General features: G+C 45.6%; 2 protein-coding genes across 7 annotated transcripts in view; one reads left to right on the top strand and one right to left on the bottom strand.

Moving 5' to 3' along the window:
* Positions 1–9,482, top strand: part of LOC108512063 (uncharacterized) — a 123,170-nt gene extending 113,688 nt beyond the window's left edge. The window contains exons 3-4 of one of the 5 annotated variants that reach the window (XR_001880481.1): positions 4,601–5,690; positions 8,370–9,482. Coding sequence is in view for 2 of the 5 variants with exons in the window: in XM_017847105.1 (XP_017702594.1) it covers positions 4,601–4,679 (79 nt within the window). In the remaining 3 variants the exon portion in view is untranslated. Of the gene's footprint in view, positions 1–2,008; positions 2,159–4,600; positions 5,691–5,987; positions 6,110–8,369 lie in introns of those variants that run through there. The other 4 variants (XR_001880482.1, XR_001880483.1, XM_017847105.1 and 1 more) reach the window with 4 other exon arrangements.
* TRAF3IP2 (TRAF3 interacting protein 2) overlaps positions 1–13,805 on the bottom strand; it is a 49,234-nt gene extending 35,429 nt beyond the window's left edge. The window contains exons 1-2 of one of the 2 annotated variants that reach the window (XM_017847097.1): positions 13,656–13,805; positions 12,958–13,158 (exon numbers count right to left, since the gene is read on the bottom strand). The gene's annotated coding sequence lies outside the window, so the exon portion shown is untranslated. Of the gene's footprint in view, positions 1–12,957 lie in introns of both variants that reach the window. The other variant, XM_017847096.1, reaches the window with a different exon arrangement.
* Between the last annotated feature and the right edge of the window lie 1,151 nt (positions 13,806–14,956).

Here is a 14,956-nt window from a genome sequence, read left to right on the forward strand (position 1 = left end):
CTTAAGGGACCTCATTCAGGATGTGGTTTAAATTAACATTGAGACACCAATGTGCCTGCAGAGCCCTAATCCATAAAATTGTTTACTTATCCTCCAGGCAAAAGCACTAATGCTTATTAAGATATTTTATCTGGAAGGCAATTCAAAGAATATGATTGGACCATCCTGTGGTAGAAATCATTCACCAGCAAGGGGAAAACACAGATGAAAATCAACTGCCAAGTATTGAGGAAAGAGAAATTATCATAATGTAGGCTGCTTCGTGTGTGCTTGGAATACATGATGAAATAAATCTTAGTAACTGATATGGAATGATGGCTAAGATGTATTAAGTGAGTTTTTTCTAAAAGCCACGCGCAGAGCAGTGTGCATACTATGCTGCTATTTTGCGTAAAAAATGAGAGGAGAATGTGTGTGTGTTTGTGTGTGCATATCTGCTTGTATATGTATAAAACGTGTGGAGGAATCACAGACATTGCTACACTGGTTGCCTTTGAGGATGGAATTAAGCTGGGGGAGAGCAGTGGGAGGAAGTTTTCACCTTTTGAACTTTTATAATTTTGTTCCATTTGACTATTGCCTAATTTTAAAAAAGAAAAGTGTTTTCTTTTAAGCAAAGAAAGAAAGCCCAAGTTTAAAACACATCAAAAAAAGGTCAGAGTGACATTTTCTACCTAATTTTAGGTCATTTGGAGGACTTAATTCCCTCTGGGCACTATGCCTGCAACAAAGGTAGCCATGACCATCTGGTTTGTGATGTAGTTGAACCAGCAAGGCTCGCTAAACTAGACCTTAGCCTGCAGAGCATTTAGCCCACAGTCCAGGCAATACTGCTTTTAGCTGTAAGAAGAAGAACTCTTAATTAACCTAACACAATGAGGAAGAAAACCAGCCCTCTCTCATCATTAAACTGGTTGAGGTGATGCCTTGACTGGAGGGGGAGGAAGAAGGCAGTCCACAAGACTGCACAGGAGCAACTGGGGGCTTGCAGGAGGCTGAAGAGCAGGTGTTGTAAAAGAGCAAGCAAGTGAAAAAGAAGAAATCCCAGAGGGTTATTCTATGCAAGGCTAGTACCTAGCATACTTCAAATACCAGAGGGAGAAAAGGGATTGTGTCTGGATTTAAAAATTCTTACTTTGGATCCATGTCGCATTTCAACCACAAACATTCACTGAGGGCGCACTGTGCCTAAAGTCAGGTTACACAAATTATGGTTCTAAGACAAGTTTCGGAGAGCATGAATTCACTTTCTCTTGCACCTTGTACCCAATCCAATGCGATCATGACAGCATGCATCTTGAAATGCTCCCCTTTCACACAGATGGGGCCAGCAGTTTGCCACCAAATGTACTTAACGGCCTCCAGAAAGATACCTCTCTAGTCCCTGCCAAATGAACGCTCTTTGACACTCTCCTCCCACTTGGTACTTGGTATGAAACTTACCCACCTGCCGCACGACGACCCCTGCTCCATTTTCCGACACAACAGAAAACTCAACTTCTAATTTCGGGCTGGCCTTCCCTCCTTCCCTCCATCTCTCCCTTTCCCTATCCTTGTCGTTTTCAGGCTGTGTATGTCCTCTGCTCATTGGTTCATCAGCTAAAGTGATCAGACCTTATAAAATGAACAAGAGCCTACCAAAAACACCAGTCAATATCGCAACTGTTTATTATTTTAAAAACATTCGGCTGAGCGTAGTGGCTCAGGCCTGTAATCCCAGCGCTTTGGGAGGCTGAGGCGGGTGGATCACTTGAGGTCAGGTATTCGAGACCAGCCTGGCCAACATGGCAAAACCCCGTCTCTACTAAAAGTACAAAAATTAGCTGGGCGTGGTGGGACGTGCTGTAATCCCATACTGAGGAGGCTGAGGCAGGAGAATCGCTTGAACCTGGGAGGTGGAGGTTGCAGTGAGCTGAGATTGCACCACTGCACTCCAGCCTGGGCAACAAGAGCGAGACTCTATCTCAAAAAAAAAAAGTTCACCATTTTTTCCCATTCTTTCTTGCAGTTTTTCCACAGTTATGAAACTGGATGTGCCACACAACATGCTCTTCAGCTGGTCGGAAAACAAAAGTGTTTTTTCAAGGCCTAGCTGAGTGTCATCTTTTGCATGCACTTGTGGGCCCACAGCTGAACGGGAGGCAAAGAGACGCAAAAAGTGAGCTGACTAGCAGGACTAATTCCTGTACTCTATTGTCATGGGATTCCCTTTCAATCCCATGCAGGCACAACTATTTACATTCTCCCTGGGTTTTCCAATGTGAATACCTTAGAAGTGCTTTTTCACCCAAATAAAAAAAAAAGTTGCAAATTCCACTCTTCTAGCTGAGGAGCCATCAGGGGGCTTGGAGGAGGCTTTAAAAAAAAAAAGCGATGAGGGCAGTCATCTCACATAACTGGAAATCTGAGGTCATCCTCTGGTGGGAATTCTGCAGTTAAAGCTGGTCTGGGGCTGGGCGTGGTGGCTCACACCTGTAACCCCAGCACTTTGGAGGCTGAGGCAGGAGGATTACTTAAGCCCAAGAGTTCAAGGCCAGCCTTGGCAACATAATGAGACCCTGTCTGTACAAAAAAATTAAACAAATTAGCCAGATGCGGTGGCATGCACCTGCAGCCCCAGCTACTTGAGAGGCTGAGGTGAGAGGTCACTTGAGCCCTGGAGGTCCAGCCTGCAGGGAGCCGAGATCGTGCCGCAGCACTCCAGCCTGAGTGACAGAGCGACCCTGTCTCAAAAGATAAAAATAATTTTTCAAAAAACTGGGCCGAGCACCCTTCCCCACACAGCTGCATGGCTGGCTTCCTTTTCCGTGAGGTCTTTTCTTGACTGTCACCTCAAGGAGGTCTCCCTGGTCATGCTCTCTAAAATGTTTACACTCTCCTCTCATTCCCATCTCCCTTCCCTGCTTTACCTTCTTCTCCAGCAGTTATCACTGTCATACTGTCATATATCACCCAAATGTATATGATATACACAAATATGTAATAATCTCTTTGTTTGCTCATCACCTCTCCCTTCTCCCAGAATATACACTTCCTAAGGGTGCAGTTTTCTCTTTTTATTTGTGATATGGGGGTCTTGCTCTGTCACCCAGGCTGGAGTGCAGTACCTAGATCATGGTTCACTGCAGCCTCAAACTCCTGAGCTCAAGTGATCCTCCCACCTCAGCCTCACAAGTAGCTAGGACTACAGGCGCACACCATTGTGCCTAATTTTTTTTATTTTTTATTTTTTTTTTGAGATGGAGTCTTGCTCTGTCGCCCAGGCTGGAGTAAAGTGGCACAATCTTGGCTCACTGCAACCTCTGCTTCCCAGGTTCAAGTGATTCTTGTGCCTCAGCCTCCTGAGTAGCTGTGATTACAGGTGTGCGCCACTGCATCCGGCTAATTTTTGTATTTTTAGTAGAAACAGAGTTTCACCATGTTGGCTAGGCTGGTCTCAAACTCCTGACCTCAGGTGATCCACCTACCTCGGCCTCCCAAAGTGCTGGGATTACAGGTGTGAGTCACTGCTGGTCAGCGTGCCTGACTTTTAAAATTTTTTTGTAGAGATGAGGTCTCACTTTGCTACCCCAACTGGTATTGAACTCTTTACCTCAAGCAGTCCTCCTACCTCAGCCTCCCAAAGTGCTGGGATTGTAAGTGAGCCACCACATCCGGCTTGGGGGCATGATTTTTGACTGTTCTATTTACAGCTATATTTTCAGCACCTAGAACTACACCTGGCACATAGTAGGTGCTCAATAAAGATTCATTGAATGAATAAATAATTGATGCCTATTTCAGAGAGGTGACAGACAGGTTCATGTAGCTGGATCAGTGACAATGAGAATGTTGTCAACAACAATGTTGGGTAGCAAGGAGTATCTGGTGGGCCTGGTCCTCAGAGTTCTTAAAATTATGTCACATGGGTGACACTTCCCTCTTCTTTTTTTTTCCCTCTCAAGAACATTGATTAAATGCCCACTATGTGTCAAGCACCCAAGTTAGGTCTGGGCCATGCCCAAAGGTCCTGCCCATGGGCAGGATTGGCCACAATCCTCACTTGCAGAATAAAGGTGATGCCATTAGTCATGATGGGAACATCTACTCTTAGATTCCAGGCAGGGAGGTGCTGGTCTTGTACCTCTGCAGAGCTCCACCCAGAACAGAAAAGGGTGGGGCACGCCTGCTGCTACTACATGGCCCCTTCCAGTCTCAGACCCCTGCCTGAACTGGCAGAAAATGGGCAACCCTGCCAACTCTCCATAGGCAGTCATAGAGAACAATGACAAATGCCACATCAGGGGGCCACAGACAGATTAATGGGTTATGTCAGGGATGGCAGTTTTATCTGTTTTGTCTTTAATGACAATAGTGTAAAAATACTAAACATTAAAAAAAAAAAAAACCACTCAGTATCTCACCAGTGTGTTTTTAAAATACAAAAAACCATTCAGCAGAGGGTGAGAGTGTGTATTCCGGGTAGGCACAGGTGGGCATGAACTGGGGACAGAGGTGAGTCCTGAGGACATACAACTGGATGGGACAGCTGTGCATGTGAGCCTGGTTCTTGCTTGGGCTGACCTGACCCATTTTTCTGTTTTTCCATTTTTCTTTCCAGGCTTTCTCCATATTTACGTGCTTGTAACTCTGGCATGACCTTTGCTCCAGTCTCTACCAGAGGGCGGCACCTGGATTGAAGTGGAAAAGCCCTGTTTTCCAGCCATGACCCAGGGAGCAAGCACCGACTCCTCAGGGGAACAGGAGACCTGCCAACTAGGACCCTGGGAGCCTCCATGTTGGCAGTGCCCTGCGTCATCTCGGGTTCACCAGCAAATCTTCGGGGGAAAGCAGGGCTGGAGGGCGAGGAAACCCAGGAGAGTTCCTAGCTCAGAATCCCTCTCTGAGGCTCCCGATACAGATGCCCAGGCCCCACACCCAGAGACTCTGAGTATTTTTGTTTATCGTATGTAAAAGACTAGTGTATTTTTGTTTAAGTCTCACAGGTAAACAAGTTCTCTCGTACTTTGTCAAGGGAAATGTAATCTGTGCAATTTGGCAGTAACTATCAGAATTTTAAAAGCATATGCCCTTTGACCTAGTAATTTCACTTCTAAGAATTTCCCCTGCAGAGGTGTGTATATGTTGTATGAAATGAAGAGGCTATGAAAACAGCCAACGCCACAGTGTTTATAATAGCAAAGACCGGACACAACCCACATGTCTAAAGGTTCTGATGTTTAAAACTGTAGTATATCTGTACAATGAGCACTCCACATCCTTTAAGAACGAGGAAGGGCTGTGTGAACTGAAATGGAACTATCTCTAAGATGTATTAAGTTAAAAAAAATCCAAGAGTAGCACAGTGTGTAGGGTATGCCATCCTTTGTATGATAAAAGGTCGTATATCTGCCATCTCAAATGAGGAACAGTGGTTGCCTCTGGGAAGGGAACTGGATGGCTAGGAATGCGGTATTGGAAAGAGGTTTGCTTTTCAGAACATTTTATACCATTTAAGTTTTGTCACAAGGGCGCCTGTATTGACTTAAAAGATAAAAAATGAAAAGGAAAGGCTCTGCTCGTGATTCTGATGCTCACAAAGATTAAGAACCAATGTGAATGAGGAACTCATGAGACCGCCCAGAGGAGAGTGAACAAGTCTCTTCAAATATCAAAAACCATTCAGCAGAGGCTGAGAACACGTGCCTGGGGTAAGCATGAGTGGGCATGAGCTGGGGACAGAGGTGATTCCCAGGGACATACAACTAAACCCCAAAGACAACAGTAGCTTTTCTTTCTGGCCTTTTTTTTTTTTTTTTTTTGAGACAAGGTTTTGTTGCCCAGTGGCACAATCACAGTTCACTGCCACCTTGCCCCGCTGGGATCAGGTATTCCTCCCACCTTAGCCTCCCATGTTGCTGGGACCACGGGCATGCACCACCACGCCTGGTTAATTTTTTGTTTTTTGTAGTGACGGAGTCTCGCCATGTTGCCCAGGCTGGTCTCGAACTCCTGGACTCAAGCAATCCTTCTGCCTCGGCCTTCCAAAGTGCTGAGATTACAGGCGTGAGCCGCTGCACCCAGCCCGACAGGAGCTTTTCATCTCTGGACTCTCATCACCATTTGGACTGTGAGCTGTGGTTCTAGCTTTTGGATCGGACAGGCATCTTTCCTCACATCTGTCAGTTTCTCTCTCCAGGTCCCTCGCTTTGTCTTCCTTTTTGCCTCCTTGGGCCTGAGACCTTTCTCTGGGCTCCTCTACTCTGCCCCGAGCTGCCTAGTTTTGCGAATAATATCACATCCAGATGTCAGCAGCCCTGACGTCCATGTGACAATGCTCCCTTGGTGTCCCAGTGACAGATTTTCCCATGCTTCACCTTCTCTCTTTTTTTATATTTCTGTACACAGCTCTCAGTCAACCCCCTGAGCTGCCTCCAACTCTTTGCTCATGTCTGTTTCTAGCGATCTTTTCCTCTTCTAGCACAATCTTCCTTAACTTACTAGTTTTTTGAATCAGAGCCTCTTAGTCTTCACAGCGCTACCTTTCTGATCTTTTCTCCCATCATGCCTGCCTCCCTTTCTTCAGGTCCATTAGACTCCACCGTGGCCTGTGTAGGAAGCAAGTCTCTCCCAGGGCACACATGAACAGGCCTCATGCCCACATCCACAGTGAACTGCGGCTTCTGCCTTCCAGATGGGCTTACCCAAAATCAACACATATTCCTAGGATGTGGGAAAATATGCAATACTTAAATGCAAAGGCTCTGGGTTCAGACTCCCTAGGGTTAAATTCTCCCTGTGCCAGCTAGCTGCATGGTTAAATTTGTGATCCTGACAAAGTTATCTGACGTCTCTGGGCCTCACTTTTCTCATCTGCAAAATAGGGAGAAGAGCGACACTTCTCCTTAGGGGTGTGGTGAGGATAAAGAGTAGATGTAAATAAAGTGTTGAATGTAGAGCCTGGCCCATATCAAGCTTTCAAAAAGCAATGGCCATTTTGTTATTTTTAATGCAGCTACAACTGCAGTTATTATCTGGCTTTGGAGCTCTCTTTTTAAAGACAGTATTCCCTGGTGCTAATACACCCAGGTGCTAATACTATTCTTTGAAGCTAATGTATAGAGACCATATCTTTTTAACAAACGTGTATACATGAGTCATTTCCGGCACATTTGATACACATCATCTCCTTTGGTCCTTAAAACACGCCTAGGCCGGCCGGGCACGGTGGCTCAAGCCTGTAATCCCAGCACTTTGGGAGGCCGAGACGTGCGGATCACAAGGTCAGGAGATCAAGACCATCCTGGCTAACACGGTGAAACCCCGTCTCTACTAAAAAATACAAAAAACTAGCCGGGCGAGGTGGCGGGCGCCTGTAGTCCCAGCTAATATAGTCCCAGCTACTTGGGAGGCTGAGGCAGGAGAATGGCGTAAACCCGGGAGGCGGAGCTTGCAGTGAGCTGAAGACCGGCCACTACACTCCAGCCTGGGCGACAGAGCGAGACTCCGTCTCAAAATAAATAAATAAATAAATAAATAAATAAATAAATAAATAATTAAAAAATTTAAAAAAACACGCCTAGGCCATAAGCAGGGTAAGTGTTACCACTTTGCCATTCCTGTTGTACAGAGGCTGACACATTGAGAAGCTTTTCCATAGCCACTTAACAAGTGATGAGTGAAGCCAAATCAAGCCTTTAGATCTCCAAGCTCTTTCCATTAAACCATATAAATCAGGGGTTGGCAAACTTTTTCTGCAAAGGGGACAGATAATAAATAGCTTACGCCTTATGGGCCACATGCTGTTTCTGTTTCATATTCTGCTCCTTTTTTATTTTTTTTAAGAAAAAACACCTTTTAAACATATAAAAACCATTCTGAGCAAAAGGCTGGTGCTAAAACCAGGTCATGGTAACCATTGGCTCTAGGGTTGTAGTTTACTGTTGATATAGATTGTATGCTGATAAGCCAGAATACAAACCTAATGAAACTGATATACTTAAGAAACTTTACTCTTTGTTAGCAATCATTGCTAATATTTATTGAATGGTTACTATGTGGGAAATGCTGTTCCCAGTGTGATAGATGTATTAATTTACTTAATCCTCACACCCACTCTAATTTCATAGGTACTATTGTCAGACTTATTTTACAGACGGGGAAAGGGAAAAGCGAGGTATAGAGAAGGTAAGTAACTTTTCCAAGGTCACATGGCTATTACGTAGCAGAGCTGTGATTCAAATCTAAGCGGTTTGGCACCAGAGCCTGTGCACTTAACTGCTTGCATCTCGGTTGGGAGCACTAACTGGTTCAGCTATTGGGAGGGAAAAAAGGGCATGGGGAAGCCACTCACATAACCCCTAGCCGATTCTGAAATAAATATGCTTCAGAGCCATTCACCTTGAAGCTGAGGAGGCATGGAAGCAGGCCACCTGTGTTCTGTACAGCATCACCAGGCTGGAAATCTGCCATGGCTTTCCTTCAAGCCATTACAATAGAGGATACAGATGAGGCTGCAGAGGCATCTTGATTTGAGAAAAGCATTTGATTGGATCTCATTAAATTTTAATCATAAACTGAATTCAAAATAAATTGAAAACTGGTTGACAGAGCACCAACAAAGGGTGATGATAAATGGTGATGCATCTAGAGAGGAGCTATCTTCCAGGGGACAACTCTACGGCAAGGACGGATGGGATTTAATGAAGGTGTTATGTCCCCACAAGAAGACAAATCGCGCAGCAAGGAACAGAGGAAGGGCAGGAGTGAGCAGCCTGAGTAATTAATAAACCGTATTAACAGCTCTTCCATAATCAGGCCTTGGTGATCACAACTGCTTGGATTTTTTCTTAAGGTTTTTTTGAGTCAGGAATAGGTCTGAAGAGTCCTAGAGACGCACAGCATGAATATTTCAGGTGGACATTAAAAAGAAATCTATAAATTTACAGCTGGGAGGATCCTGAGATCTACTTTGGATCAGAAACTTTCAATTACAAGATTCCCAAGGCCGTACTTCATTCCCCAGAGAGTAATCTTTTTAATAAATATCCAAAAGTCATGGATTGTAAAAAAAAAAATACATCTAAACTCATTAATGTCCTTTGTTTACTGCCCAAATGCATGCAAACTTTCATAACGCTGTTTTGTTGAGTGGAAGGTTGGTTTTGAGTGAACTGTTTGGCTCAGATTCAAACTCCAGTGAACAAATACTTCCAAGTTTACTTGCAGAATTTCCCAGACAGAGAAGTTCTTCCACTGGGCTTGCCAGAGGACTTGAAACAGTGGTGAGCCCTGGAAGGAAGGGAACATTTACTGGCCCTTGGATAGAAACCAGCACAGTAAGACTCACATCAGGCTGAAGGCAGTGCAGTGTGAACCGACCTAATTTGAGGAAGTTTGCTCTGGGACTCCTCTGAGCTACTAAATGAGGAGAAGGACTAATGGGAACACACTGACTCCATCACATCAGAAGTTATAATAAACATTTACAGAACAACCTCAAACCAGTCCATGTCTTTTGTTTCTTTGTTTTTTGTTTTGCTTTGTTTTGTTTTGTCGTTGTCATTGTTTTGGTTTTTGTTTTCTTTGTTTCTTCAGATAAGACAGTTTCTCTAAGCACACGTGTGATCCCAAATTCAGCCCCAGCCACGGAGTGAAGGAGAGGAAGGGGCAGAAAGGAAAAATAAAGAGAGGAAGAGGAAGGGAGAGAAAGGAAGGAAGGAGAATGGAAGAGAAGTAAGGAAAGTGGGGAAATGCTGAAGGATTTTTTTGTATTTGCCTTTTATTGGTGTAGGAGAGACACTTAATTAACTTGTAATTTGTATGTAGTGCTGGGTATGAGAAGGGGCAGCTGGAAGGGAAGGGAAAGAATGAATATAGGTAAAAGGCAAGAGGATCATAGGGTAAGCTGGGAGGCCAGGAAGAGTTTGGACAGACAGCTCAGAGTAGGAAGAAAGTTAAGAGCTGGGAGGGAGACCTGTTGACTCTGGGAAGGGGAAAGGGAAAAAACATTGACATCCTGACTGCAGGGAAACAATGAGGCAGCGGAGACAAGTATCCCTCATTGCTGAGGGAGCTGCCAAGACCCCAGGCAGCCTCGGTCTGTGGGGTGCGAGGAGAGGGGCACAGGCTGGGAACTTCGGTCAGTCCTGGCCCTCCGCGTGAGTTCAGCTGCCTTATCAGGGAGCCAAGCCAAACCAGCACAGACCTAAGGATCACCCGATGGATGGAAGCCCACCCTTCTTCAGCCAGTCTACAACTTCTGGTATCCGGGAAAGTCTGTGCACACACAAGGAGTGCACACACAGCTACAGAGTGAGCTTAGTCACGGCCAAGCACATGTGTGCTCCTAGGAGGCCTGCTGGACACGGGAGGCAAAGACTGTCAGTGGGAGAAAGGACAGCCTGGGTTTCATGAACTAAATATATCTTGGTGACAACGCATTCGGAAGAAACAGGAGAGGCCCAGGGGGGCAGCTTCTTGATTCCAATCCTCAGACACTTTCTCACGGAAAAATCCTTCAGACTGCAGGATTGTTTTGATAAGGAAATGTGATCAAACATTAGGGGTCATTTCGTTGGCTCTGAAAGGAATTTAAAGTTGAATGTGCCTCATCTGTGTTCTCTTTTTTCCTGCAGCAGTTGCCTGCAATTCATATATGTTTTTAGAAGCTCATCTAAAATTGCCTGCAGCAGAAAAATGATTTGAATTCAGGATATTCCTGAGATTTCCATTCTGCAATGTGTAAAACATAGATTTAATTTAGACAAACTACCCCACCATAATCTTTCTGAATGCCTGTTGGAAGAATGCCTGCAAATATGACTGTCTTCTCCTCTTCTTTTTATTTTCAGAGCATTTGAAAGTCACTAACTCCTTAATCCCGGGAGAAGCAGGCTTTAACATTTCCTGTCTCTACACCCTCCAAAAACGAGTAACCCTGAGTTAAGAACCTTTCTATCCGACATGTTGGTACATTACCCAGACCTCACTCCTGTTTAGCCCACCCCACACAATGAACAGAGCAGAGTAACTACATTATCCATCTTTTGATGCTCCGTCATGGAGTGACTGGTAGCTGCAGCAGCAGATTAAGAATGACTGTGGTGTGTGGCCTTTAAGGATTAGAGCGAGGCTGGCAAGTGCACAACAGTTAGCCTGCTTTCAGATAATGGTGCATCATTGTTTGAAAATAAAATCAGGAACTCATTGCAGGTGAACTATCTTGAAATTCCTGTCCTTTCATCCCAGGGGAATAGACAGAAATGCCTAAAAACATGACATAGACTACACCAGGACATCCCACAAAAACAGATTAGCAATACCAAAAGCTCTGCACCAGCCCATCCTGGTCAGCTAGGGCCTATTTGAACTGTATTGATGGCAAGTAATTCCCAGAAAGAAACAATAACTTTTTTTTTTAAGTCACGGTCTGGAAAAAGTTAAGGATTCTGTGTATCCGCCATCTAATAATGTCTCTAATCACAGTCATCACCCTTACATGGTATTAGGATGTGTTTCACAGTTTCCCTTCCCCTCCCATTAAAGGCCCCACACACAGTGAGTGGTCCAACTGAGGAGTGGTTTCCAGGTCCAGCTACAGCAGTAACTCTGGCTTCTGGAGCTGGGCTTGTCTGCCAGTTCTCTGGCCTGCCTTAACTCTGTTGGGAATAGCACGGACTGTCCTTCCTGGGTAACCCAAATGGGACATGAACTAATTCGAGAAACTCCCTGTTTTCTCCTATTTGGCTAGAGCCAATAATAAGGCCTCAATTCCAGGCAGCCCTCCGGCAGAGACACGTGTCCCCCAGCCTCTCCCGGCCTTTCACCCTGACTGCTGCTTTACCTTTTGCCTTGAGAGCAGAGGAGTGAAACAGAAATCAAAGCAGTTGACATGGAAGCGGGGTGCTACTAGGCATTTGGTAGCATGCTGAATTCTGGGGGGTAGAAAAATATCAGGCAACAAAAGTCCTTTCCTCAAGGGGGTAACCAACTGGTAGTGGGAGGTAAAATTAAAATATGTGAATAATCGGTAAACAAAACAAGTCTTGAAGACCACCCACTACCACTACCCCTCTGGGACTATCCTGGCTTTGTTTTATAAGGGAATTTGACACACTCGTGTTAGATCACCACCCCCCATCAATTTACTGATGAAGAAATCCAGGCTTAGTGGAGTCAGAGTGAATTGCCTAAGTCATGGAACCACAAGACGTGAAGAATTTGAAACCAAGTTTCTTGTCCTTTTAAAAAAAAAATGGCCTCTTATTCTCCTATTCCTTACAAAAAAAAAAAAAAAAAGGCCCCCTATTCTAAGATAGCATCTTGAACTTGAAAGTCACAAGAAGCTTGATTAGCTTCTAAGATCAAGTTCTGGCATTTCTCCCCCTTGTTCCCAAAGGCTCCCTCCAGCGCCAGCCTGGGAGGGCTGGAGGGCGGCTGCGGAGAGGGGCAGGGAGGCGGCTCAGAGCCAGCACAGAGCTCAGCAGAACTTCCTGGCCCAAGAATGCGCTGTTGATTTTCTTTTTCCCCTGCACGAAACAGGGATCGAGAAAACTCTGCCACTGACGTGTTCTGGGGCTGAAAGCCAATTACTTAATCTTTGCCATCCCTGGCTCTCTCCTTGGAGAAGTGGGGCCTGAATTCTTGATAGAAACGTGTGGGGTCACGAAGTACCCAAACGAATGGTTCCCAGGCAGCTCCGAGCTGTCCCCGTGTGGAGCCTCCTCTCCTCAAAGGGTTAACTCGGCGGGGCTCGCAGGCCTGAAATACTACACCAGCAACGCATCCTTGCAGCACAAACTTTGCTGTCATTTTCTCAGCTAAGATGGTCTCTGTGCGAACAAGTTAAAGGAGGGGAGAGGAAGACAGAGGAAAGGAGAGGCAGAACGTTTCAGTAAAGGAGAAACAGCGTGCTTTGGAAAATAGGTCAGAGGTGAAGAAATAAGACCAGGCAAGTGGTAACTCCGAGTAACTTACCTTAGAACCACCACGGACAGACAGACCGGGCCCGGAGAGTGGTCGGCTCTCGGCGGCTTCTCGTCTCTCTCCACCTTGGGTCGCCCTGGGCCTCCCTCCCCTCTCCCGGCCCAGGTAAGTAGAAGAACAGGCTCTGAAGCAGGAAGTGGAAGCTGTATGCAAATTTCTACGGAGCCTAGGAAGCGTCTGCTCAAAGTCTCCCTGTGGGCAGTGAATCAACGGCTGAGGAGTCACTATTTCTTAAAACAGAAACCTCCTTCATTCATGAGAAAGGGCCAGTGACCAATTAGGCGGCATTTTTGTTTTCGCCACCCAGCTAAGAAGCTGCCCAGGAGTGGGCCGAACCTCAGTGTAGTCGCAGTGCCCTCGCCTAGGAGGGTATCTCCGGGAGGAGATTGAACTTGAGGGCTAAGAATGACTAATCATTAGCAGCATCAAAGAGGGGATTGGGGGCAGATAATGGGGAGGAAGAGGGAGCGGAGCTTCTTGTATCTCCTCTAACTGCTTAAAACATCAGTAGTTGCTGCCTATAACCACTGAGGGGGGGCGGTGCTCACTGACCATGCCCCTGGACACACGTGTACACACATGCCTGTGGCCTGTGCGCAGGCCACCCCATTGTCAGGCACAAAAAAAGTGGTTAATTTTAAGAACACACACACACATACATACGTACACATGCACACATGCACTCTAACCTCCTCTGGCTGCATTTTCCTGACCTCCAGTTTATTTTCTCCCCTTCCCTTCCCCTTGTTTAATCAGTAGTCTGCAGAATTTATTGCATGAAGGAGCGCTGCAGGCAGGATGACACCCAGCGATGTGAAGAAAGAGAGAGAGAGAGAGAGAGAGAGAGAGCGCACAACTGCCTTTCCGGGCAGCAGGGGGTGATGGGAGCGGTGTTAGCTGGAGCTCTGGAGTCAGGAGGACCTGGGTACGAACTCAGCCATGTCACTGGTCAGCTGGGCACCCTGGGCAGGCACACCATGCTCCTGGTGCTGGACTTGTCTGCCTGTTGAAGGGGTCCAAATGTCAGTCCACTCAGCCGGCTATCTCTCTACTCTGGGGACAGGCCCCAAAGCATCCCTGTTCAGACTGTACCAGGTCCTGCTCAAGCAGGATACAGGAAGCAGGTTGCTCAACATTCCACAAGCAGAGAAAATGCAGCTTGTTGTTAACACAGTATACACAGGTTGTTTGCATTTTGGTATATCCTTACAACAGAATATGATGCAGCTATTAAAAATCATCAATATGTATTATCTGAGCCACTAACATGAAAAAGTGACTCTGAGATATTATTTAATGAAAAGTATTATCTTATTTTTTGCTAATATATGTGACAGACACACACACACATAGATATGTATATCGATTTTTTTAAGAGACAGGGTCTCAGTCTGTTGCCCAGGCTGGAGTGCAGTGGTGCAATCATAGCTCACTGCAGCCTTGACCTCCTGGGCTCAAACAATCCTCCTGCCTCAGTCTCCTGGGTAGCTGGGACTACAGGTACACACCGCCACACCTGGCTAATTTTTTAATTTTTTCTAGAGACAGTGTCTCACTGTGTTGCTGAGGTTGGTCTTGAACTCCTGGTCTCAAGGGATCCTCCTACCTCAGCCTCCCAAAGTGCTGGGATTACAGGTGTGCATCATTGCACCCAGCCCAACATATAGATTTGTGTTTGCTCACCACTGGGCCCCAGGGGACCTAGCACACTGCCCTGCCTAGAACATTGTAGGCAATCACTGTGTAGCTGTTCAGTGACCAAGTTAGAAATATCTGGAAAGATGTACGCCAAACTGTTTAGTGGTGCTCACTTCAAGGGAATGCAATTGAGGAAAATAAGTGAGGATGGAGGGCTTTATGATATATACATATGGACTATTTGATTCCTTTTTTCACAATAACATATAGGACTTTTTCATTTAAAAGAATGAAGCTGTTTTAAAAAATGTATTACCTTGGCTTTGAAGTTTCTGCTTTAAAATTATTATTA

Source organism: Rhinopithecus bieti, unplaced genomic scaffold (genome assembly GCF_001698545.2).
Source record: "Rhinopithecus bieti isolate Rb0 unplaced genomic scaffold, ASM169854v2 scaffold_26504, whole genome shotgun sequence".
Classification (NCBI taxonomy): domain Eukaryota; kingdom Metazoa; phylum Chordata; class Mammalia; order Primates; family Cercopithecidae; genus Rhinopithecus; species Rhinopithecus bieti.